Below are 27,936 nucleotides of genomic sequence, written 5' to 3'. Positions count from 1 at the left end.
TTATAGCTGTGTAGCTTCATTAAGTTCAGTAGAGTTACTTCTGATTTATAAAGGAGAGAAGAATCAGGTCCATAGTGTGTACTTGCGAGCCCTCTGTTCCGGGAACTCTCACTGCAATCTCTGGGACTGCCGCCTGCTGTGTTTGCATAAATGTACTCACTATTAGCAGTGCTATTATAATGAATTTCAAATGAAATTGGAAAGATGAAATAGAAATTGTACACATTTTAGGAGTGCTAGCAAAGAAAACTTTTTTTTTTCTCCAAGCACACAATTATGTCCTTGAATGTGGCACAGTACTAATTATTGTTTTCCATTGACATCTTTATGGACTATTTATACATTTTGCAGTTAATATTTGATCAGTGATTTTTTTTTTAATGGCACTCATCTCCAGGGTTTTGTTGGCTGTGTCTGAAACAATTTTTTTCCCCCCTGAGATTGGAATGTATTCAAGTATCGCTTGGACATCCTATTCTAATAAACATAATCATACCAGGGTGCAGGCCTCTGAAACCATTGTTTTATTCGTCAGGCATCATATTTCCCTTCAGAAATATCATTCTTGTTTGTGGACAAGTTAAGCGTGAATGGTATTACCAACTATACAGTAAAAATCAACCTATATTAAGATATTTTTCCATGACTAACATCCTTGAAGTTGACATCTTCTTGTGACTGAGTAGAGAGCAGCAAGGAATTCAATTACAGCAAACAGTCTCTGTCATTACACCTGTCCACTTCCACGGGAAATGATTTGTAAATTGTGCTTTATTTTTTCACCCCATCAATCTTTTGTCCATAATTGACACTCGTCACTAGAGATGAATAACAAGAGAAAGAAAACATAAAGTAGATGAGTAGCCCACTGGGAAAACAATGTCTCTGTGTTTGGGAGACTTTTATAAATTGCAGGACCTCTGGGTCAGGGTTTTAATCCAGAGGCAGATGTTTTGCTTTTGAAGAGTCAGTATAAGAGCTGAATCTCAAAAAAAGGCAGAACAAAAATAAAAAACCTAATTAATATAAAAATATTTCTTCGGTGGAAGAAAACAAACACTGCTAGAGAACAACGCCTTTCTGTGTTAGTTGTAAGGCTAGTTTATTATTCTAACACATTTGTAAGAATCCGCTTTGTTCCCGACACGTCAAAACCCATTCGAGAAGCAAAAGTTGTGGATGCCTTGGGAACTGGTATTGTCACTTGTTACACAAGTCAGCATCAGTTTGGTGCTGATTGATACCCATGTCAGCAGTTCTGAAAGAAATGGGACACAGAGATGCCAATAATATTTGTACCAGATGTCAGGCAAAAGAAACAGGGAAGTTCATAGAACAGGTCTTGGAGCAGATTCTGGCCAGAAATACTTGACAGACAAACATTTAGCTCTTATCTTCATAAAGTGTTTTTTGTTTGTTTTATGTCTTTTTGAAGGTTGGAGTTTTTGTTTTGTTTGTTCTTTTGTCCTTATTGGTTTCTGTCCCACGATTGTGTCACTGTAGACAGCACACATAACTGATCCCAGGGCTGACTTACAAAGCTTGATAATAGGAATTAACATTGAACCTCTTTAATTATTTTGAATACATCAGCAATAACAAACGGATGGAAAGTTACTAAATTATTGCACATCCAATACTAAATAAGGGCATTTCTTGCAAATTTGAAACTGCATAATTTTAGTAAGAACGGTGTGAATATGATCATATTTAGCTAATATGTGAGGTGGGGAGGGGAATTAATCAGAATGTAGATTCCTTTTAATCTATTTCTCACTCCTAGTTTTTCCTTAATCGATTTGCAGATATATTCAAACAGCCATTCTTACTGTTGCGCCCCATAGATCAGCAGGTAATTTAGGAGCTTTTCAACCACAAAAACAATGAGAAAAAGCTGTAATGGAGTAGTGCAGTCAGCTATTACTTGAGTTTGTGCCTTTTACCATCTACTACTTAAAAATCCCCAAGCGGTTCAGTGAGCTGGTTGCCTCTCTGCCCACAGCTTACAGAGCATTGTAAGCACACAGTATTATATTTATGAGCCAGAAAGCAAAGTGTATCTGAGGAGAAGTTAAAGTGGCTTCTCTGTAGGATGTTGTTAGTGTAAAATAACTGATTTATTTGGATATGTTTCTGTATGCTGCAGCTTGTAAACACAGTGGGGAATTTCTCTGTCATTGATCCAGAGCAATAGGTACTAATGGCATAATACAGTGGTACTCAATAACCTTTTATCACAGGCTGCTTTGTCATGTGGAGACTTAACCGAGGGCCAGAGATATACGCTGTAACAAAAGTGAGAGTGCTGTAAATGTTTGTCCATCTATTTTAAAATATTCAGTTTAAGAGCTGCCATGGTTTCTGCTGCCACTTCTGTACGTATTACTGTGTGATTTTGGCACATTAGCGCAAACATGAAGACGGATATACACAAATGTTTCAAAACAGACAAACACTCTTAGGAAGAGAGGTAGAACAGATCACTGTCATAAGCTGAGCATCAGTGCCATACTGGAGCACAGGCTATTTTGGTTTGTTCCTGAAAATGCTTTGCATGTGTGTGGGAAATTTAGTAAACAAATAAGGGAAATATTTATACCAATAAAGTTATACAATGCACACAGACATGGGGCAAGATTTGATTTTAGCTATGCCTGTGTAAACGCAGAGAGACTCTGAAGTCAGTGCCGGCATATACTCTCTGGGTTAAATTGTGGTATTTAGCTACAGTCTAGCATAAGGTCTGCACCATCTTCCAAAATTACCTAGTTGCATTGTGGGGAGAGTAATTTGCTACAGTTCTTTCACAGGACTGATAATGGAGAAGTGGGGAGATTTTTATTCTCTCCTTTAACAGCCACAAAAGGGCTAACAATAATCTAGTCCAGTGGTTCTCAATCAGGGGTACATGTGCCACTGGGGGCACACAGAGGTCTTCCAGGGGGTACATCAACTCATCTAGATACGTGCCTAGTTTTACAACAGGTACATAAAAAGCACTAGCGAAGTCAGTACAAACTAAAATTTCATACAGACAATGACTTGTTTGTACTTCTCTATATAATGAAATGTAACTACAATATTTATATTCCAATTGATTTATTTTATAATTATATGGTAAAAATGCGAAAGTAAGCAATTTTTCATTAGCAGTGTGCTGTGGCACTTTTGTATTTTCATGTCTGATTTTATAAGCAAGTAATTTTTCAGTGAGATGAAACTTGGGGGTACGCAAGACAAATCAGATTCCTCAAAGGGGTACAGTAGTCTGGAAAGGCTGAGAGCCACTGATCTAGTCTTGTCCTAATATTTTCCTATTTCAGTTTCTTTCTACGTAGATCTTTGCATGCACTGTATATAATGGGCCAGATACTGAACTCAGATAAAATGAGTGTAAATTCAGAGCAATTCCAGTCAGGGCGGGCTTTAGGAAGTGCGGGACCCCTTCGAATACCTGGCGGCGGTCCGGGTCTTCGGCGGCACTTCGGCGGTGGGTCCTTCACTTGCTCCGGGTCTTCCGCGGCACTGAAGGACCCGCTGTTGAAGTGCCGCCGAAGACCCGGACCGCCGCCAAGTGAGTAAAAATTAAAAAGGCGCCTAAGTTAGGCGCTCTTCTTTGGGGCTCAGGGCCCTCTTAGGTGCGGGGCCCGATTCGTGGGTATTGGCCTAAAGCAGGCCCTGATTCCAGTCTACAATAATGTGCACAGAAAACAGACAGACAATATATATTTGAAAGAGAGATTATTTAAATAAATATATAATAGGTAATGGTATGATTGGTACTTCCATTTATGTTTTGCATTTTTAGGACTGATACTGAATACTTCGTCAATTGATACAATATGCCCTTATAGTTAATATTTCATGTAATTTTATTGTAGCCTAAGATAAATATTTACAATGATATACAAGCGGATCTGAACACGGCATTACGAAAAATCTACCATTTCTGAATAATTGCAGCATACCTTGGGGATACAAAAAAGTACAAGGCCAAAAGCCACACAAGAAATGCTGTTAGGGTGCTGTACCATTAAAGTGAATGGGAGTTGTGCCACTGACTTCAGTGAGCATAGAATCAAGCCCCAATTGTCCTAAGTGTCTTATTTTTGTCATAAAATAAAAGGATATACTACAAACAGTCAACTCTGTTCACTTACTGGATATAATATTATTATGGCAACACTGATGAGGAAAGCCCAGTTGCATCCATAGTTCCACTATCATTTTATAATAGGGAACCCCCAGTCTTGCAGTATTTATTGTCATCAATTCAACAGGACTTCTTTGCATAACCCATGGCTGCAGAACTGAATCCCTCATTCCTTAAGGATTTGAGCAATTTTGTTTAATGCAAACTCCACTTCTACATGAATATTTCTTGCCTGGAAATGTTATTTCAAGACAGATTTCTCACAAAGCACATCAAATGAAAAGTTTCCGTGACTGATGTTGCTGGGTGTAATTGCAGTGCATTGATGTACGGGACTTTAAGTCTAACAAATCTTGGAGAAATGGCTGAGTAGCTCTCTTTTGCAGAGTATTTTTATGAAAGCTGCATTTCAGTTGATTTTGTGCTAAAAGTGCCCATGCAATGCCTTACTTGCTGATACACAGCAAACTCCAGCTTCCCATACTTTCAGTTTTTCAGCTAACATTGTTTTGTTTTGTTTTTTAATTCTGGTTTCATGTTAATATAAAGAGGAAAGCATTTCATTTCACATCAATCACTGTGCTTTGGAAATGTTATCACATTGTATTGAGGAAAATTGTAGGACTGAGAAGTAGACTAATTTATTTAGCTCAGGATATAGGTTAAAGGCATGGGCAAGTAGTGTGTTTAAAAAAAGTGTTAAAAAAGTTGGGTGTAAAAGATTATTTTCTAACACTGTTGTTGCAGTTTTCTATCTATAAATATTCATATATATTATTAATAATGTGCCATGTAGTTGGTTTAGGGAGATGGATGTAACACATTGCCCTACCGAATGCAATGTTCTCTCCGTAGCAGAGTATTTCCTTGGAATATCCTGCTCCTTTTGACATTTCGGTTTTAATTTTCTCTACAACCTGATCTGAAAATGATGACCAGCTTGAAATCCATATAACTTGAAGGCTCTATCAGCAAAGCCCAGCAAAGTTATATTTCTCTATGGCTAAGATGTTGAAACCCAGTGAAAAAATCAATTTTTTCTTGTGCTGAATGGTATATTTGAAGCACTTAAAAAACGGTGAAGGAGTGTGCCGAGCGCCTGTCATGCTAGCAGTGCTTTCTTCTGCAGCATGTGTAGGGAGCAGTGCTTTCTTCTGCACGTGTCAGTCCTGGTAGGCTGTGAGCATTTGATGTACTGGTTGTTGTATCAGCACGAAGGAAGGAAACGGGAGGTGAGGAACGTCAGAAAGAAGGTTGATAGCAGACAGTGTTCTGAAGAGCATGTGTTCCCCAATGGAGCACATCATAGAAATAATTAGATGGATTCTGAGAAATGGTGACTCTTGGGAGCAATGGTGTACTGGGAGTTGAAGAGTGCACAGCACACCGCCCTACCATCAGGTTCCTAGCTGACTGGGAGTGCTGTCAGAAATGTCTCTACCACAAGCAGCTTTGCTATGGATCCTTCTGCAGTTACCAGTTTACTGGAATGAAGAAATACTCACAGTAGCAATGTAGCCATAATTCTGATTCGTTTTTGTTGCTTAGGGTTGTTTGGAGGTACGATGATTCTTTTTTGTTTGTTTGTTTTAGACTATCTTTTAGCTATACCGGTTCTTTTTAAGGGATGGATTAACATGGTTTGACAAATTTTCAACTCACAGAAACATTGTGAATTAAAAAATTCTATTGGTTTATTAATGAATGTTCAGGTCCTTCAGGAGACACTGTGGGGAGGTGGCTGGGCATGGGTTTAAGGATCAGAAAGAAGCCAGAAATGGGGTGGTGGGGGGGAATCAATGAAAACTCGAATACAAAACAGATAGTATTAAGAGAGCAACAGAGAGTCCTGTGGCACCTTTAAGACTAACAGATGTATTGGAGCATAAGCTTTCATGGATGAATACCCACTTCGTCAGACACATGTATTAAGAGAGTGAGACTATGGGGGAAATGACCATAGAGAACAAGAGAGAAAAATTGTAATGGAAAAAAATAAATACAGAGGCCCTGATTCTGAGCTGCACCTCTCAAAAGGAGCTCAGAAAATGCAGCCCAAGAGGCAAGGTAAGGTGGCTTAAAGTCACCTCTGTGCCTGTTGAATTCTGGGACGAGCACCCAGACGAAGTTGCTCTAACTCACAGTGGTTTCCTAGAGGCACCAGTGAACTGCTCTGCCAGCCAGGGCCGGCTCCAGCATTTCTGCCGCCCCAAGCAAAAAAAAAAAAAGAAAAAAAGCCGCATTCGCGATCGGCGGCGGCAATTGGAAAAAAAAAAACGCGATTGGCGGCGGCAGTTCAGCGGCAGGTCCTTCGCTCCTAGAGGGAGTGAGGGACCTGCCGCCCCCGAATTGCCGCAGGTGCCACCCCTCTCCCTTGGCCGCCCCAAGCACCTGCTTGTTAAGCTGGTGCCTGGAGCCGGCCCTGCTGCCAGCCCAGAATAGCCAGGGTAGAACACTCTGGTTAGTCAGTCCCTTACCAACATCCCTTCCCCCTCCCTCTGCTCTATGTCAGGGGCTTCAATCAGAGCTACAATGTGTCTTGGGGCCATGTACACCAATCTGGGAACAACTTTGAACCAAGGGAATTACTGATTGTGGCTTTTCTTAGCACTAGTACACAGCACAGTCTTCCCTTTAACTAGGAAAAGAACATACCCGTATTTTATTTTGCTTTTAAATCAAATCCGTCTTGGGAGAAAATAAGGCTGCCAGTTAACAGGAAATAGGGTTCACCGACTCAAACTAGTTTTGCACATCTACAATATAACTTGGAAGGTTTGCAAAATAATCTAATTTTCCTCCCCTTAATTTGTTTTCTCTAAAGGAAAAGATGAAATAATCCTTTTTTTGTCGTAGGCTTTGTCCAGAGGTTAAGTGGGAGCCATGCATGGCACACATTACTTTCCCAATATCCCCAGATAAGCAAGGTTAACTAATCCCAAAGGGAGTAGTTCATATTGCTTCCTTGGTTAAAAGAAAAATAAATAGGATGACCAGTGGAATCAAAAAATTAAATCAGATAGAACCAAAGGGAGTGAACATTGGGAACAATTTCAGATGACCTTAGTACTGTATAATTGTATTAGAATAAGTATGAACATTAACAATTTTGGACATCTAAAATTTTAAATTAACAGCCTGAAAACATTTTACTGGGTGAAATAGAATATGATACATGGAACACAAGGACCCCTCTGAAATTCAGCCAGCATGCTGTTGCTACTCATTTAGACAAAGAAGACAACTAGTTAATCATCACAAAGAAAATTAGACAGAGTAAATTGGTTTGCTGCATTCCAGAGTCTTAGCTACCAAAGGAGTATTTGCCACTAATTAGAGTGAAAATACTCCAAGCATGCCGTTATCGAGAGAGAGAGAGAGAGAGATCTTGGATTTTGAATGCTTCTACTAAACCATGAAGTTTGTGTGATACAGTTAGATTTTATCAGTTCAGCAGCCTATGTTAAGGGACTTCAACTTTGATTATATTGACTAATGACATAATAGGTTAGAATGAAAATTATCAGGCATGCTTTGAATCCTTTGTTTCCCTGGATTCTCTGAGCCCTCTAATGAAACATAAATAGGTTACATTTTAAAAGATATACTAATGCACAATTAAAATAAAAAGAGGTTAGAAATGCAGAAATTGAGTTTCCTAGAGCAACATTAACTTGGCCATGCAGAGCATATTTTGACTTTTTCGTTATATTTGTACAACATTTAATTTTGAATTAGCATAAATGTTAGAGTTTAATTTGCGTATTCTTTAAATTAAGAGAAGAAAAATGCCCATGCTTAATATTGGAATGGAAAAGGTTTAAATTAGGCTTTGGGTGAAGGAAAGCAGAGTTCACTCATTTGCTGCAGCAAAAGGCCCCAGATCTTCTCTGGGTTCCTTATGGATAAAGCCTGAATCCAATGACATCAGTAGGATCAGGCCCATTAGTTGTCTAGAGATACAGCCATCGCAGTGTGAAATGATGCACTATCTGCATATCTGAAAACAAGTATAACTTTTCCCCCCTAACTAACGGTTTATGACTTTCAGAATCTCAGAGAATGCAGGAGAAAATCATGGGATCCACAATATTTTTTTTCACTGATTATTTTCTCCTGTTGCTGATATTAACCAGTCATTTTTTAAGGCTTGAGTTTTGTGCATTTCCGTGAGAATTTTACCATTTCCCCTGTGCAACAGCCCCTTCTCCTATCAGAGAAGAGAAACTTTATGATATCACAAAAGGTGTCGGTTTCATCAGGATCTTCTTAAAAAAAAAAAAGATGCTAAGGAGCATGCTCAGAAGTGATTTTCTCCTTTGTTGTTCTCACTTCTTTCGAAGGGTGTCATAATTCATGTGTATTCCTGTCGAGCTCAAGTGAATGGAAGCAGAATTCCTTTTTTAGGAGTTGGATCTTCCTGCCTGTTAGCACACTAACCACATCTTCCTCAGTCTTATCTTCTTTCACAAAGTTATTTTAGACTCCCATTTGGGGCTTATTCTAACAGCCATATGCAACATCTTGGGTGGGTGGGTAACATTTTAAGCCTGGTTGTCAATATATGCTTTTTCTAACAATGGCGAAACTGAGTTGCTAGTTTCTTAGGATGCAAATACTAGATTTCAGATCCTTCAGTCTGTTCTAAGTGCCTTGATTTCAGGTTGAAAATTTGTGATATTCAAAGAAGGGGTGAAATTTACATATTATGTAATTTTATGCATAAAAAAGAGGGTGCAGGGATTCCTTCTGGGAAACCATAATTTTTTTTAGTTTCAGAACTACTTGAACAGTCTTTACTGCATCTTTTAAATCTCAGACTATTTCCATCTTCTGAAAGGGTTACTAAAGTGATTCTTTTTCTTTGCCCCAGAGCCACCCATTACCTTTGTTGGTAGTGACTATTTTTGTGGGTGTTTGCTATTTTATTACTTTCTATATGTAGTTGGTCACTTTTCATGAATTATGACATCTGACCAGAGCAGTGGATCCTGTGTCTGACAAAGGTAAAATCAATTTTATTTCTAATTTTGATTTCTCCTAGTATGTATGGATCCATTGCTCTGAATCGATTTTCTGGGTCTGATCCAACTCTCATGAACAACAGTGGGAATCTCACCGTTGATTTCAGTGGGAGGAGGATCAGACCATCTCAATAGCCTTATTCTACATGAACTTGATCCTGCACCATTAGAGTTAATGGGAGCCTTTCCATTGACTTGAATGGTAGTAGGATCCAGCTCTGATGTGCCTGGTATACCATGGGAATCTTTTGTCTTTTGTCAGGACAAGAGGTAACATCAAACATGGCTAAAATGTCATACAACTGACATTTGCAAAGTGGTTACATTTGGGTAGTTTTCTATTTCACATTGTAATTTTTTGTCTCCACATCTTTGGAAGTACCCATTAAGGGGATGGTGTCACTAGATCCACTTAATAATAAATAAGAAAATCTGCCACCTTTCAGTATCATTAGACAGGATTACCCATACATTATTATTTTTACCCAGAACTTGGATCTGTTGTAAGAGAAATCAAAATTACTTGTGCAAAAACCTTTTCAATCACTTATAACTTAATTATCACTTTATTACCTGACCAATATATTTTCAAATGGGACTGTGGTGTCACACTATTTGCATACCATGCTTCAAGTTCTAAAATTCACCTGGTTTTTGTAGTATGTGTATCGAAAGAATGGTGCAGTAGAAAAACATAGAGTATGGGGTTTTGTATTTTTGTTTGTTTGCTTGTTTGGGGTTTTTGTTTTGTTTTGTTTTACCTCTTCACTCTGCAAGAACATACAGTATTAATTAATTTGTCAAACTTTCATAAAGCACTGAGATTAAGCCTTGAAAATTTCACCCCAAAAGGAAGAAAGTTTCAGAATGTTTTGAGTGAGTGAAAACAAAGGTTTATAATTGAAACAGGTTTGCAATCTTTACTATGTAGATTTCATTACCAAGAAAATGCGGTCATAAAAGAACATTGCTGGTAATTGTTTGAACTGGATCTGGAAGCAGCCGTTTGAAATCAGTCCAAATATGATAGTCTTTTTGTTTCTTTCTCTTCATTTTTCTTTTCTTTTTTTTTATAAGTGTTGTCAAAACATGTGTAATAAATATTTGGACTCTTAATTTACCACAGGAGATTAATCTGAAAATCTACTTTCCTGGCTTAATTAGAATTCATTTGCTTAATTGTCATTCTGATCCTATCAATTCCAGTTTTGCACTAGCTTGAACAATGCTATCTTGTTGCTGTTTGCACTTTAATTTAGATTTCTATTATGGTTTATGAACAGTAATAAGGTTCTGCTTGAATATTCATTAACTTTTGAATTGTGAACTATGAAAAGGTGCTTTCCTTTACCTTAATGAAAGTGGCACAGCATGGGACTGATCGGTAGTGACGTTTGATTTGAGACATCCAGCAAATTTGCTCATTGTTTATTGACACATCTCATCCAAACAGCTCCCTCGCAAGTTAGCGAAGTAATGAAAGAGAGAGTGCTGCAGAGGAGCGTGGAGCTTTCCTGGCAGGAACCAGAACATCCTAATGGAGTCATCACTGAATATGAAATCAAGTATTACGAGAAAGTAAGTGCATGTGAAATGCACAGCAATGTGCTGTTTGCATCATGTCATCCCACTCTTCCGTGGGCAAATTTTAATGCCATGGTAATTATACCATACTATTATCTGTTGTGTCATTTCAGGTTGAAGTTGATTTTTAATAACCGTCTTCCTATCCCATTAATTTATTATCATGATAGGTTCTGTATATTGTATTTGTATATTACACAAATGAAAACATTCACTCGATAGCTTATCTTGCTTGTTTTTATATGATTACAATAAGCAGGGCTCTTGTTTTTGCAAGAGACTTGTGACTTTTCTATCTCTTATCCCTTGTTTTTAATATGTTTAGGCTGTTGGAAATGTGCTGTTGAGATCAGACATAAAATAAAGCCCCCGATCATTTTTGGTAATAAAATAACCCCAAAATAACTTTTCTAGCGTTGGGCATGTTAGACCTGATGTCTCAAATCTTGATCCATTTCCCCTGAAATTTCAGTTGGATGAATTATCTTTCACTTGCTCCCCTAAAACTCTCAATAGTGTGTTGGTAGAAAGTGGTTGCATTTCCATGGTGGATGAAGTTATCCTTGTATATGTAGCATGAACTCCTGGCCCCAGTGAAGATGAGGGTTCTTTTGCCATCGACATCAGTGAGGCCAGGATTTTATCCATAATCTCTAAAAAAAAATTTGAATCCTCCAGAATGAAAAATGTTCTATACATGCAAGATATTAATTAGTGCTATAAAGGCTTCTAAAAAAAGGCTGAATTAAGATATAATAAAGGAAGGAGCTCTTTTGTGATCGCTGTTGAGGATGTATTTTAACTCCATATCCAAGCTAATAATTATATTTATTTCAGAGCTGAGTATGTCAAGTTTCTAGGTAACATACAATTAGTTAAATTCATACCAGATTGTATCCAATATCAAATGTCTCATATAGTTTTTTGTGCTGAATAACACAAATATACTTATCTGATTATTTTTACTTGGGTTAGAAAGAAGAGTAAAAGGTAGATAGTTGAATGATCATAACTCTGAGTAACTTAGTTTAATTACTCTTATTACAACACTTGTCAGAGAGCTGCATACCTCAATTTTTAGCTTGCAATAAAAATTTTACTGTTTCTACAAGTTAATTCATTTTTTCACAGACACACAATAGTGAAATTCTACCTTGGAATAAATTACAAGTCTTCATATGTTTTTCAAATACTAAATAGTGCTATTTTTTGCAAATAAATGCCATTTTTACATATCCTAAATAGTTTCTTGCCTGTAAAAATCATCACTGGTCTTTGTAAAACAGTGAAAATGCTAGATGAAATCACAAAACATTTAGCTTTTTGTGAATAAGACTCATGAGAATATGATTTTATTATTTATTCAATATATTTGTGTTGTTTCAGTGAGTTGTGCAAGAGATTTGCAATAAATGTATTAAATTACTGCTATAAGGGAAATATCTGCCAGTCATCAATTAAAATTAAATTGATTAATGAGAATTCAAGACTAAGGACCTGATCTTGCAAATATTCACTCAGAAACTAAACTTTGTACCTGTGAGTAGTCTTTTGAATTCAATGACACTGCTCACATGCATGTAAAAGCAAATGTATTTTAATTTGAAATATGCGTCTGACTCTTGCTTACAGGAACAGTCACAGTTAGATAACTTAAAAAATAAAACTTCCTAAACATTCACCTTGTTTTAGAACCAAACTCATATCAAAAGTTTCTGAGGTTCTGAAATGTTCTGATTTCTGGCTAGGGCTGAAATCTTACAGGTAAGTCTGTTCTTGTGAGATTTCTAGCCCAGTTTTTTCCCCAAATTCAAGAGGTTTTCAAAGTTCAAATAAGCTTAGTTTATGTATTTGAACTCAAACTCTGAACTTCTGGAGTTCTACTGACATTTACAGTATTAGAGCTACAGAACTATTCACCACTTCCTGGTATTTCTGCTTCCTTCTCCTCCACATCCCCTTTTCTCTCCATTCCCCCACATACACATACATTTCAGCATCCCTAACCATGCTTATAGATGATTGATTTCCTCTTGGGGAAGATATGAAAAATATTTCTACACTAACTGACATGCTCACTCAAAAGACAGAGTGGACAGACCATGGGAGAAGGCATTATCACATCTTATACAAGAAATCTGACACATCATATGAAATGCTATATTTCAACACCAGGGCTTTGTTGTTACACTGAAACACAGTGGACAGAATTCTCCACTGGTTTCATTGGGCAAAATGCCATTGAAATCAACACAGTTGCCCATATCTACACAGAAAGAGAATTTGGTCCAGCAAATGCCTTGTACGGGTTGCTATCTGAATTGTTTTGTAGTTTCTGATACAGTTTGCGTAGCATTTTAAAAAATAATGATTATGTATAGATATTGCTATTTTTAATTTTTTCTAGGTCAAATCCTGAACTCCCTATTCAGTTTTTAATCTGTTTTACCTTATGCAATGGAATCCATGTCAATTTGCCTGAGTGAAATCTGAGTTAATAACTAGTCAAGGACCTCAGTGTTTGGCCCTGATGTTGATATATTGCTATTGGCAATAAAGGGGCAGTAGAAAGCTGTAAAAAGGAAAGCAAATAGCACTGCTCTGATGAAAAAAGAGAGCTTCCTATCTCTTTTGAGGACAGTCATAGTTGTCTGAATAAGGGGTTCAGGATGAAGACTATTTCCTTTGGAACAATACGAGAAATTGTTTTCATTAAATGTAGGAGCTGAATTGTTAAGATACCATTTTAATGTTGTTCCTCAACCAACAGAGAACTTCTTTGGAGTTCACTGATGATCAAACTGTTCATACATCAGAATCTGAGGAAATGAGGCACAAAGCCAATCATTTTATCTCTGGATTTTTATGACTAACAGCATGTGCTTCCCATTTAAATTTTATGTCATTTTAAGAACCCCTCAATGAATGACACTGTGTTGTAATACTCCACAGAGTGTGCTACATTCTTTATATGGGAGAAAAAAGAAAAGAAAATTGAAATAAACTGCCAGGACCAGTTGTCAGTTGCTTATGTGCAACAATAATGAAATCTGACCTGGAAATATAATTTCATCCTTTGTTTTATTGTTTCTAGGATCAAAGGGAGAGGACTTATTCAACAGTAAAAACCAAGTCCACTTCAGCTTCCATTAATAATTTGAAACCAGGAACAGTGTATGTTTTCCAGATTCGTGCTTTTACTGCTGCTGGTTATGGAAATTATAGTCCCAGACTAGATGTTGCCACACTAGAGGAAGCCACAGGTAAAATGTATTCACGTTTGAAGGCAATTAACATTTTTAGTTGAAAAAATGAATATACTATAGTGTTATCTGAACTAGAAAGGATGGAGTTTGTACTATGAAATCTTATACTTTGGGAAGACATGAATTACTACCATTGTATTTTGGTATGGGTGATGAGCTGCCTATTGTGTTTTACCATAGTTACTAGTAATTATAGTGCTGTAGATAGCCAGGGAAGAATTGTAAGTTATTGGGCTACTCCTGTCTGATGGCCCCATTCTATAGGGAGAAGGGATGTTTGGCCCAAATACTACCCTATGCTCTCCCCACATAAAAGGAGATTGGTGGAAAGAGGGAGGACCCCACAGGACTTTCCAATAATAGGGAATGTGCCTCTACTCACACTTTGCCAGATCATTTAATTTTTTCTAAGTACATAGCCTTCTTTTCCTCCTAACCCTTCACCACGACATAGCTACATATGTTGAGGACTGCAGAACTACAGCAATTCTTCCATGTTTTGTGGGTCCAGATGGGAGAGGAAGCAGAAGAGCGAGGAGCCTGAGAATGTTAGTCACTGAGCTCTAGAAACATTGAGATCCCTTAGACAAACTACCTACCTGGCAGCTCCACAACTCTGCTGCCTCTAAAACAAAGGTTTCCCTGTTTTGGGTCATCTGCTTCAGGTAGACCTCTCTGCCAAACAACTCAGCCTGATGTGCAGCCAAAATATGTAGCCTGCGATTGCTTGCAAGGTGAAAAGGCCATGGAGTTAGTATGCTAAATGTGGTATTCCTTTATGCTTTGAAGAATTCCTGTACAAAGATACACATTCAGTGCCTGACTTTAATTGTATTTAGGTATTACAACCATGAGACAGAGGAAGTTCATAGTTAAGTCTTGCCGCTGACCTTTATTTGTTTGAAATAACGGAAGACTGTGAAAATGAAGTTCCGTGCAAATTATAGTACATCCTATTCTTTCCATTTTAGCCAATCTGCTGACAGATTTTGCTTTGAATAGATTTCTGGCAAATAAATTCAATGTTTAGTCCTTATTTATGATTCTCTCTGTTTTAGGCACCCATCACCTTGGTATTTAAGTTCTAATGATCAATGTCTCTAATTTAGTGTCTGTAATCTGTTTCATTTTGGTTGACCAATCAAGAAGAGGTTCTCCATGTTTATAGTCCATGTTGTAGACCAGAATAGTCACTGAGATTAGCATAGATAATTTTAGGAGCAAACATTTTTGGCAGGATCTACAAGTACCAGTATGTATGCCAGTGGTTCTCCACTTATTTATCATTGGGGCCGCATATGCCGCAGGAACCGGGTGGCAGAGCAGCAGCAGCCTGGACCCTTCCCACTGTGCAGGGGCGGCCGGCTGGCTGGCTGCCCCGGACTCCTCCCGCCATGCGGGGCCGGCCTTTAGCACGCAGCGGAGCTGAGCCGCAGCTGTGTGATAATGGGGCCGCATGTAGCCAGTGGGCCGCAGGTTGAGAACCGCTGATGTATGCCAACATTTGACAGACCAGGAAAAACAATAGTGTAAATATTCCATAGGCTTTTTTATGTATCCCATTTTTGACTCTTATAATGAAAAATTTCAGACAGACTAACAATACATTTACAGTTATCCAGTACGCACTGCAAAACTTTGAAATTTGAAATAGGCAAAAGCATGTCACAGGGCAGCTTTCTGTTGTGACATACCACATAAGCTGCCTCATTCCTCAATTAAAAAAAAATTGGTTTTCACTTTGAGAGGAATGCCACAGGACACAATTCTCTCTCTCATCAAGAATAAGCAACTTCTCCTCTCTTTTCTTCTCTTCCGTATATGTTCTTCCATATACCGTTTTTCAGAAACTGGGATGGAGGATATTTTAGGTTAGTTATTTGCACTGAATTCTCCTTTGTCACATGTATCTGTACTACTGGCCTTACCATATCATTTCTGGTTTATGTCTTATGTTCCTATAGCTCATGCTTCAGAGCTTCAGACAGCCAACGGCAGCAGTCAACAAGGGATTTTTTTCACCCCCAATATATTTAGGGTTTATTTATCTCCTTTCTCTGAAGCATCAGGGACATTGAGTGGGGTGGGGTGGGGCGGGGCTCTGAAGTGGCACTGAGCATTCTTTCTCTCAGGTGCTTAGCTGGGAGGTTCTTTCTCATATGATCAGGGTCTGACTGTTTGCCATATGTGGGTTCTGGAAGGAATTTTCCTCAGGTTAGATTGACAGTGACCTTGGTGGGTAGGGGTTGCCTTACTCTGCAGCATGTGGGTACGAGACACTTGCGAGGATTATCTGAGTATATCTTACTTTATCATTTCCCTGCCATTGCTGGGGCCTTGGGCATCGTGCCCCTCGGTCCCTCCTGTTCTCTGCCTGTGGACAGAATAGTCTAGTCTCCTGTGGGTTGTAGCACTTTGGTTTCATTTCTGTTGTTGGGTTTAGTGTGTGGGTGCTGGGTGATGTTGGTGGCCTGTGATGTACAGAAGGGCAGACATGTTCTTGTGGTCCCTTCTGGCTTTAAACTCTGTGACTCTGTTTCATAATTTAATCTAATTGAGGCTTTGGTAGCATTTAGAAGGGAGACCTCCAAGAAAACTCACAATGCTTCAGGGAGCTGAGTAGATAAATTTGTTTGTGACTCCCATCAAAGCGAGAAGCACACTAGTGTTTTGTAGTAGTGGTGGTGGACCACTGTCAGGGTGACCGGACGTCCCAATATTAGGGGCTTTTTCCTGTATAGGCAACTATACCCTCTTCCCAAAAAAAAAAGGGTCCCTGATTTTTCACACTTGCTATCTGGTCACCCTAGTCACTCTACTGCTGAGGTGCCATCTTCCACATGATTTCTTGAGCTGGTTCTTGGATCTGGCTGAAGAGATCAGATCCCATGAATGACATTTTTGAAATAGTGATGGTGATAACCCTGTGTTCAGCATCCAAATTCAGATAAATATATTTTGCCCACCTAAATTTTCCATCGAGTTTCAAATGTGTTTTCACTTATTATCCCAAATTGCTGTGTGAACAGTGGTGCTGTACTCACTAAAACAGATATTATCTTCCATTCTGGATGGCAGCACTTCAGTACTGGGAGAAGGAGACCCTTTATATAGTAAACAAACACAAATTTCTGTGCTGTATATATTTGTATAAAAGGAGTTTAAGATTATCTGTAAAGGAAGATATGTGTATTCTGTATGTCACAGATCAAAGTATATGAATTATTATAAGTCATTCATTGGTTTGTAGAGACACAAGTCCCCTGGGGAGTGTTATAAATCTACATGATGTCCCTCAAATGACCATTTTGTCTTTTGATTTGTTGGATTTATTTGAAAGACGGTTTAAATCACTTACGGCCAGTGGATCTGAAGAGGTTCATGGGCACTATTTATTCCAGTAAGTATATGGAATATATTGTGCTCCTGAATTGTACTCTTGAGTTCAAACAGAAATAAGTAGCGAGCTGGTTGAAAAACTGGATATATTGATATTTTAATCAAAACTTTGATAGGAAAAAAAGGAACTAAATATTTGTGAATGTATGAAGACATCCGTGAAGTAGAGCTACAATCTTCCTGCTTTTATCAGACCACACACTGTTTGAGGGATCTTTCACTACAGACAGAGCATTAGACAGGGATGCCTGTTCTTAGATGGGGATGTACACACTTGAGGACTTCAGTATCAAAGAAAGATTTTGTGGGGAGCCTGTTTTAACCCTTCTTACACAGGATTCCACTCAGTGTGTGGGAGGGAGGGGGATTAATTGGGATCAGAATCAATTATTTAATATTCCAGGCATCCAACTGTAGTTTTTAATGAGTTACCTATTTCACAAGCATGCAAAGTGAAATCTATTTGGTCTAGAATTAGCATTTCAAAATTATGGGCTTTGATAGGAAACTCTATCCTCTTCATAACTGTGGCAATAAAGGAGAGTTTAGTGCAAATAACTACTCCATAATTGGCGGTTAGAAGTTTAAGTCCATCTCCATATATTCCCATTATCCACTACAGAGGTAGTCCATTAGGCATCTCCATAACTTTTTAACCCTTTGGCTTGTCAAAGCTGACCCAAATCATAGTTACCCATGACTACCTTTAATAACTTCTCGTCCTTATTTAATGCTTTTTATCGGTAGATCTCAAAGTGCTTTACACAGCAGGTTAGTATCATTATCCCCATTTTACAGGTGGGGAAAGTGAAGCCCAGAGAGGTGAAGTGACTTGCTCAAGGTCTCCCAACAGGGCAGAGCCAGGAATAGAACCCGGGTTTCCTCAGTTTCAGAGCAGTGCTCCCACCAGGAGGACCTGTTGCCTCTCTGCACTGTGCAACAGACATTTCATGTGCTCCAGATTAAAGAGTAGACATGTATATGAATAATGAGATCTTCCAGAGTTATATCAGATAAGAAGTTTGAAAAATATAGTTCGGAAAGGGTTTGTATCCTCATTGTTCAGGGAATAAACATTTTCCAAACTTAGGAGGGTTAGGAAGAAAGGTCACTTATTGGCAGTTTATTCCATAACTGCCTACTGAGTGGTTTCTTGCACTTTCTTTTGAAGCAACTGGTATTGGCCACTGTAAGAAGCAGAGGAATCATGCTGATTGGCTCACCTGCTGCCAAACAGAGCAAAGAATATCTGAATTTTGTTTCCATGGGAATTCTGGAACAGGAACCTGATTTTGAGGTCATTTCAGTGGCCCCAGACCTGTGGAACTCACAGGGCCCTGGCTCCAGCAGTTCTTGTTTAGTTAACAGTACAAAGTCTTAATCATATAAAAGTACCACCTCAGATGTATTAAATGAGCCATTGCCACACTTTCTTGCTCTAATCCCTCCACTGCCTCCAAATGACTCACTTCCAAAATGCTTTTTTCAACAATGTTGCCTGACATCTGTTACTTGAGTCTAAAGTTCATGGGCCAGATCCTCAGTGGTGTAAATCAGCACAGCTCCATTGACTTCAGTAGAGCTCTGTTGATTTACCCTTTCTGAGCATGTGGCCCCCTCAATATATGGTGAGCAAGCCACATACATTTCAAACATAGAGGTTCCTCAAGCAGGGTGCTTATATCCTCAGTTTACATTAATCTGACATATATATTAACAATAGTAGGGTCACTGAGTAAAAAAAAAAATGGAATCATGTGCAGATTTCTTGGCATGTAAGTCCTTTGAAGCAAGGATTGTGTTTTCTCTTGCATTTGGAAAGCACCTAGCACAGTGGGTGCATCTGGAAACAAATGATAAATAATAGTAACGATAATTATAGCGATGAAAATGATCCACAAGAGACAAAAACATGATGATTCAGAAATTGATGCACATAGGGCTCCTTTAGGTTGGGTCCAGTCCTAGAAAATAGTTATTGTGTGCTTTCAACTAAAACAGCCTCACTTGTAAAGTTCTGTTCCCCCTGGATACTCATTAACTCACCCAACATTTCTGGTGAACTTAGGATAGATGCCTTTCTTTTAGACCAACATTATCGTAACATTTAATGTCTGTACAAAGTTTCAGGTTACAGAAGAGGTAAACGATCTGTCTGTGATTTATGAGGGTTTATTTAACCTTTGCAGTTCCTTTCTACAGTATATTTTGAGTTAATCTGTAGCTCTTTGCTCTGTTTGTAGCCACAGCCGTTTCCAGTGAGCAGAATCCTGTCATTATCATAGCTGTGGTTGCTGTGGCAGGCACCATCATTCTGGTCTTCATGGTTTTCGGATTCATCATTGGACGAAGGTACTGTACGTTGTCTAGCTGTCAGCATTTCTGGCCCCACTGTTGTAGAGTCCTTGGAATTATACCAGCCTGTATCTTAGAATATGTAAATGGAAACGAAAGCAATGTATAATCTAATATGGACAATTTAGCTCTAAATTCCATTATAGGATGACAAATTAGCCCACTTATTTTACATTTGGAAGAACTCTGTTAGTTTAAGAAATTCTTTTTGTCTTATAGTAGGTTCTTCTAAATATTTGCAGCTTCTCTGATCTTTTTCCTTGAAGTGTGCTATTTCTGCTGAATTGTTCACACATAGAGAACTTGACATTTTACCTATTCAGCCATTCAAATAACACTTGCATTTGGGGACAAGAGGCAGAGAAGTAAATTTAAGAGCAGCATCATGTCAAAAATACCATCCCTGTCTCTCCTTCTTCAGACTCTTTAATCTTCAGGCTATTTTGCTCATAGAATCACAGAAAGTTTCTAATGAGGATTGCAATTTTGTTGTTTAAGCCTTTAGGACTCTTCCCAGCAATTATTAGATACAAAAGCCTTTTGATTGGAACTGTTCGTGTTTTGTTTTAAAACCTGTTATTGAAAGAATTACAGCTGGGATATTTTTAAAATGCCTGCTGGAGTTAGGCTGCTAACTTCCAAAAATTCCAATCTGGTAGAACTTTAAATATGATGCAGTAAATCATTATTTTCCTGTAAAACTGACCTATTTTATTTTATTTTTTTCAGGCACTGTGGCTATAGCAAAGCTGATCAAGAAGGGGATGAAGAACTTTACTTTCATTGTAAGTGTTTTGCTTCCCCCCCCCCCCTCCTCAGGAATTCCCAACCCAATTATAAGACATTTGGACTAGCGGTATTGGAATATAGACAATACCAAAACCACATTCCTATAAAGAAAGGGCTATAATAAATCTGAAATGCTGTGTAAACAGCAAGTGTGAATTTAGAAACGATAAAAATATATGACCTACACAAAAAAGGAGACAGATTATAATCAACATTGTTCATGCCATGCATTTTATTTCTGTACATTTGTGTGATATACTGTTGTTCCCATTCTGCATTTTTCTTTTGAATAATTGTTTCACACCATCCTAATGATCCCCCTGGAGATGCTGTAAATTGATAGGTCCTTGGCCAAGTGACTGTGTGAGCTTTCCCTCAGGCAAGCTTCTGATTAAGAAAGTAAGGGTCACTGTGTCACCCCAATAGTGAAACTGTTCTGGTCAAGAACTGTTTTCTGTTACTGTGAACATTGCGTCACTGACATCTGTAGATCGTAATATTAATAGAAAATAAAATAAAATGATGTGAAAAAGGCTCATCTCTGTAATTCCCAATCTCTGCATTGAGTCGCTTGCCTCGTTGCAAAAATAGCACTAAAAACTGCTCCCACTGAAATCAGTGGTGAAAGATTGGCCTAATACCTGTTCACCCAGTATTAAGGAATGCTGTCAAGACAACAAGAAGGTTAATAGATACTCAGTACATTTTGGTTCTGTGCCCATTTCTCATACTTCATTAGGCAGATTATTATAAGACTTATTAGAACCATGCAAAAATAGTTTGACAATCTGTATCAGTTCAAACAGGTAAAATATAATAATAAAATACAGCGTAATTGTTTTTCAGTAGAGCCTTCAGGAATCTTTTGACTACATTTTTTTTTCATTGGAAAATGCCAATTTATCAAAACCAAAACTTTTCATAGATGGTTCTAACAAATGTCTCAACTCAAAAAATTTGAAAAAGTTTTGTAATTGTCCAAATGTTTTGTTTCAGCATTTTCTAAACAAAAACTTCCAGTTTTGGAATCAACATTTTATTTTAAAAACATAAGCTAATTGTATTAGAAATAAATTCAAAAACTTAAAAAATGATCAAAAAAGGAAGAAAATGTTACAATTGATGCAAACAGAATTTGTTTTTATGATTATTATTTTCAGTTCACAATTTCTTTTTTTAAGATTTTTGTTACAATTTAGGACAGGATTTTTTTTTTTTTTTAACTCAAAAATTTTCACAGGACACGAAAACCATTTCCTATCCAGCTCTAATTTTAAGCTGTGATACAAAATAATTTTCTGATTATGCCAGTATCCTCTCATACCTTATAATTTAAATATCAATAGAATACTCTGTTGATTCTTACCATGCCACCAATTATCTTTATCACTTACTGTCACTACAGTCATAGGTTCATTCTTACAAATGACTGCTAACAAAAATACATTTTTTAATCCTGTATTGCTTTGTGTTAAAGTTACTGTGTCAGTAGTTTATCAGGGTCTGGTATCACATAGTGAATGAGGCAGTTACTAGTCACAAACCTTACTTTCTAGCATCTTCTTAGTGCAAAACTCTTTAAATTAGTAAGGCTAGCCAAAGACTCAGGTCAAAGTTGTGTCAAGATTTCTGTCTGACCTTTCTAGTCTGACAATATTAGGTCAGCTTGGACTCCCTGAGTTTTGGATGTGTCACTACCTTAAGTCACTTCATTTATGTGCAGGATGTATTAAATCAAATGGTGACATCATTACAGCCTTAATCAGACAACCTACTATATTGTACATAAGAAGTGGAAAATAGAAATGGGAGAAGGATTAATTATCACATAGCCTGCACTCTAGCTTATTTTTAAAAAATGCATCAGAAATCTAATGCTACTTAACTGTAGCTACTCTAGAGGGTGACAGATTTGAAAATTGCCTCTTTTCATTTACAATATAAGCTTTATACATCTCGAAAAGATCCACTTCTTTTTTTATCCGGGAGGGGAGAAATCAATTGCATTTTTTTTATTTGCCTATAAAGGCAAAAGAATATACCAGCTAAAGAATTCCTTCCCCCAATATAAATTATGAATGCTCATTTTCAGATTTTAAGTTTCAATGAAGATGTAAAAAGGTTGATGAGGAAGCTAGTGCTTAATATTCAGGAGCTGGCCAGGAAATTCTTTCTTTCTTTCTTTCTTTCTTTCTAGAAATCTAGTTATCTAATATTCAATAACTAGAAAATATGTCAGAACAGTTAACATACACTGCCTTTATTAATACTGTAGGATGAAATATAAAAAATTACTTTTTTACCAAGCTATTTTTTAATGTTTTTGATGGAAAGTTTGGTATTTAATTTGATTTGATGACTGTATCCCCAGTGCGATAAAACACAACACTGTGGTCACCAGCTATTTACAATTTGGTGTCCTTTTGTTCCTTTAGTATCCAGACAATTTTCTTATGTGCTAAGACACAGATTCAATTTTCACAGTAACTTGAAAGCAACCATTTAACTAGCTTTTAGAGCACTGCATTTAATAGAATGTCCAATCTTTTATTTCAATCCCCCTCAACTTTCCATGGCCCCAAGTGTTACATTTAAAGATATAAGCACAATGGAGGAGTTTTGTCAAGCAATTCCAATTTACATTTTGTTTCCTCCTACCATTTCTTTTAACAATGTGTTCGAATCCACAGCAGCACTATTTCCCGTTGGTATGCCAAGATAGCTTTGGCCTGTCAAAATGTTTTATGACAGCTTGAATAAAAAACCATCAGAGCCCCATTTGAGATTCACAAGGTTACCTCCAATCCAGGCCCTTATCACAGACACAAGAGGATGGCTCATTCTCCATCTGCCTGCCTGAAAGCACAATAGAGGAGGTTAACCTATTGTTTTCTTCTTTCTTTCTCTGATCTTCTTGTTTCATTTAAATGACAAATAAATGTTTATCTGCTCAGAAACTTGAAACATTGTCATTAAGATTAGAAATAAATCTGTCAAAATACAGATCACAGCAAAAATTTACTTCTAGGTGAAATCTTAAATAATTTCTACAGGAATTTGGTATATTCATTTGGCTCTTCAAACTTCCTATATCTGGTTTTGCCTTTTTCCATTATATGATCTTTTTTAATGATTTTATTTGAAACATATTAACACATACCACTAACTGAGCTATTATTAATTACATTTCAAAATATGCAATACATTCATACATAACTAAGAGGTTGCATAGCACCCTTAAATTTTTATTGGATCAGAAGTCAATACAAAATGTGTTTTGTATTGACTTCTGATCCAATTCCTACATCTCAATATTTCAGCAATTCAATATTGTTAGAATAAGAACATTCTTCCTTAATTTCATATAGAGAACAATTATTATATCTTTTTAAATAGGCTGATTTGATTGCAGCCAATTATTGTAATGATTGGGATCCAAACTTCTTCCATAACAATAATTTGGTTAACAGACTTTTAGTACCCTCAAACTTATTTTGGCTTTACCACAAGTCCCGAACAAAGGGCAACGTGTAGTTGTGTTGCCCCAGGAGCAAAGCAGAAACCGATTGTCCCTTCGTTACCCCTCTGCTCCAGGAAGGAAGCAAACTGCGTCAGCCATATAACTGGTGCTCCCTACATCCTCAACTGAGATAGTTGGTGCATAGGGGGAAGGGGACTGGATCCAAGGTTCCACCCACTTACTCCCTTGCTTGGGAAGGGGAGTATTTGTCCCACAGAATCTGCTCTCCCATCCTGTGTTTCTTCCATTGATGTGGGTAGCCCACAGAGAAATAGAAATAGAAATTAGAAATTAATGGAGATATCCCATCTCCTAGAACTGGAAGGGACCTTGAAAGGTCATCAAGTCCAGCCCCCTGCCTTCACTAGCAGGACCAAGTACTGATTTTGCCCCAGTTCCCCAAGTGGCCCCCTCAAGGATTGAACTCACAACCCTGGGTTTAATAGGCCAATGCTCAAACCACTGAGCTATCCCTCCCCCCAAAGAGAGTAAGGACGTTCCTGCTGTCCCCTTGCACACCAGCTCAGGAGTGTAGCCAGCCTTCTAATGTGGCCTATGAAATGATGGTTAGCTTCTGTAACCGTAGCCTATAAACACTGTTAAATTCTGTTAAAGTATATTGAAACAGGAGCGGGAGCTCTCATCTCCCATCCAAAGACAAGGGGTAGTTGTGGGAGAGTGCTGCTTACCCAGGCCAGGAGAGGAGGAGGTGACTCCTCTCTACATTTTTTTGCAGGGAGAGCTGTCCCTTCCTTCCTCCCAGTTCCCTCTTACTTTAATCCCTGATTACTTTTCACCCATTGCAAACTATTTAATATTCATTACTTTTATGAAATACTTCACATTTCCAGCCAGAGATATAGTTGCTAATGACAAAGGATCATGCACTTGTGCGAGGAAGCTTACAGATGATGCCTCAGACTAAAGTTGCCTCTTAAAGCTGCTCTGATTCAGGTGGCATGGAAGCAGGTTCACTGTTCCAAGGAGCATTCTGCATAATGAAATTCCTGGGCTGACTGCACAATAAGTGCTTTGCTTCATCACAGTCATGCTTTCTTACATCATTACAGTTAAATTTCCAGGCACCAAAACCTACATTGACCCTGAAACCTACGAGGACCCAAATAGAGCTGTCCATCAATTCGCCAAGGAGCTAGATGCCTCTTGTATTAAAATTGAGCGTGTGATTGGTGCAGGTAAGGCTTCTGTATTCAACTGTTCCATTTAGCTGGGATCAAAACTCATACATCATAATGACAGGCAAATAATTATACCTCGGGTATAGAACTTTTTGCATTTACCAGAGCGGATAGAGCAATGAAGCTGCACTTGCTTATAAAATGTAAAAAATAATTATAGAAAAATAAAGAGGCTTGTGTTGGATTAAAAGCTTGTATGCTTCTAATTCCAGATCCATTTAAAAAAAATTACAAATAATATTATTACTTTTTTTAAAGTAATTTTTGTACGTGTTGTTCTTTGTCAGAGTAAAGAGGTTGGATGTTAGTGTAAATCCTGCTCACTTTACTCACATAAGTAGTTCCCTTGACTTCCATGCATTAAGAAAGCAGGATACAGCCTGTAATGTATGGTCTAATGAGGCCTTTTTAATAGAACAGAATCCTCTTTTAAAACTTTTTGTTGCAACTGTTCTACCCTTTTAAAAAAAAAAATATATATTTTATTAGTACAAAAAAGTTCTTGTTTTACCTCTCATGCTGGATTGTAATTGTACTGGCATTACATTGTTTTTCTTCCTCTTGAACTGTCTACCACCTACTTAAGCAGTGTGGTGTTCATACTCTAAAAAAGCAGTTTCATTTGTTTGCATTAATGAGATATGTGACATTTTTATTGCACTAGTCGATGTAGTGAAATTAAGTTTCCATGGGTAAGAAAAATATCAAATACTTTGGATTCCTGGAGGAAACATTCCTTTGCCTTCCTGTTCTTTTTATCAAGTATTGTTAGAATACTTTATCAATCACCCTACTATGGTTTGTCAAGCACTGTATATTATGTGTAACATTGCTATTTAAAAAAAAATCTCTACAAATATTAAGTTTTAGGCTATAAAAAAGAATGACAGCACTTAGAATTAGTTAATGTTCCACTCTCAGAATCATGTTCCTTAGGTACCCATACACATGATGAATGTTACCTTACTTTAGGTGTAACCCAGCTGAAATTAATTGAACTTCTTACGCAGTAAGCTGCTACTGAACATGAGTAAAGGCATCAGAATCAGGTTCTTAGGTCTACATACCACTTTCTTCGGTATAACTTATGTCGCTCAGGGGTGTGAATAAGCCACACACCCCCACACTCCCCGAGCGACGTACGTTACACCGACTAAGCACCGGTATGGACAGCACTATGTCAGCGGGAGGGCTTCTCCTGCCAACATAGCTACTGCCCCTCGTGGATTTATGTGCAGCTGCACCAATGTAGCGCTTCTAGTGTGGACTAGCCCTAAGTAAGTGGCATTTAGCATGATACTAGAACAACAGTATCTCTTTCAGTACAGCATTACTCTTTATGCTGCTGGTTTTAAATTCTAGATTGGCATAGTACAATCAGTAAATATGGTCTTTGCTGGTTTGCTAATCCATTGTTTGAGATGAGAGACTACCACATCAACAGGTTCAAGTAAAAGGCGCCTTCTTTGATTAGGCTGAAATGATATTTGTCAAGCCACTTTGAGCGAAATCCTGAAAAACATCACATGTAAACGAGGTGGAATTTAAGACAGAAATCCAGTTCTGCTGTCACTTACAACAGTGTAAATCCAGAATAACTGTTGGCATCCGTGGAGTTACTCTGGATTTGCACACACATAAGCAAGAGCAGTTTCTTTTCAGTGTGTAAAGTGGGCTTTCTGGAGCATGTAAATTAGAAGCAGAGTTCTCTTGTGGTGCAAGTGTCATTTTTGCTGGGTTTAGCTGTGGTCCAAATCAGTGGATGCGATTGGCTAGCAAGATTGAAAGGGAAGGTATACCTCTTACAGCAGGCTGACAGAGACACAAAGGAACTGCTCTACTACACAGCAAAGAAGACTATAGAACGTCTGCTAGGGACAGTCAGAAAAGCAGCATAGAATTCTCAGTGTGCCTCAGTTATTATGGTAGGATAGAATACTGAGCCTGTCTTGGATGAGTGCTGTGTGAGCATGTGTTTGCTGATTTTCACAAGGGTTATGGGATTTTTCTTGCTAACTTTGTCATTGCCATCCTGCTGATGCCACCTGTTATATGCAGGAGTTGGTGCCACTGTGCTGAGTCTTTGTTCTACACTATAGCCTTTTGTTTCTACCCAGTTCCCTGGTGACATGCTGAGCCAGTGGATGCTTGGCTGTGAGTATTACACACTCTGTGACATATCTTCTGGGGCCATCTATGGGCATGGCCTTGAATGCCTATGCCAGATGACCAACTTTAGCAGTCATTATGATTGGACAAGCAGCGTTTGTGAAGGCGTTTAGACCTTGCCAACGCATGCTGTTTTACTATGTGTGTGTGTGTGTTCCTGTTGTGCTGACTGGTAGAGCTGTTTGGAACAAATATACACTTTCATCATTTAATCAAACAGAGCATTTTGGTTTCTGTGAAACTTTCATTAGAAAGGTTTTGATGTTGGTGCATGGGAGAGAGAATTTACCCATTTCATTGATTAATTAAATCAATATCTTCCATTTCATAAACTTCAGTGTGATTATTCTATTTTTTGACAGTCCTTTACAGCCTGATTTTGACCTCATACCAGTATAAATTAGAAGTAACTCGAAAACAGGTGTGAGTTAAGAATCAGGCCTAAAAAAAGCAAGGAAATCCATCATCCTTTACAAAA

General features: G+C 37.9%; 1 protein-coding gene across 6 annotated transcripts in view; it reads left to right on the top strand.

The window, feature by feature from the left end:
- The window catches only part of EPHA7 (EPH receptor A7), a 171,836-nt gene that overhangs the window by 130,175 nt on the left and 13,725 nt on the right, over positions 1–27,936 (top strand). For 2 of the 6 annotated variants that reach the window (XM_065400671.1, XM_065400675.1), the window contains 6 exons: positions 10,631–10,755; positions 13,856–14,024; positions 19,670–19,778; positions 20,511–20,566; positions 24,459–24,467; positions 25,161–25,286. In XM_065400671.1, coding sequence (XP_065256743.1) covers positions 10,631–10,755; positions 13,856–14,024; positions 19,670–19,778; positions 20,511–20,566; positions 24,459–24,467; positions 25,161–25,286 — 594 coding nt within the window. Of the gene's footprint in view, positions 1–10,630; positions 10,756–13,855; positions 14,040–19,669; positions 19,779–20,510; positions 20,567–24,458; positions 24,468–25,160; positions 25,287–27,936 lie in introns of all 6 variants that reach the window. The other 4 variants (XM_065400674.1, XM_065400673.1, XM_065400672.1 and 1 more) reach the window with 4 other exon arrangements.

The sequence above is a fragment of the Emys orbicularis genome, chromosome 3, assembly GCF_028017835.1.
Source record: "Emys orbicularis isolate rEmyOrb1 chromosome 3, rEmyOrb1.hap1, whole genome shotgun sequence".
Classification (NCBI taxonomy): Eukaryota; Metazoa; Chordata; order Testudines; family Emydidae; genus Emys; species Emys orbicularis.
This window is presented reverse-complemented; position numbering and strand designations above follow the sequence as displayed.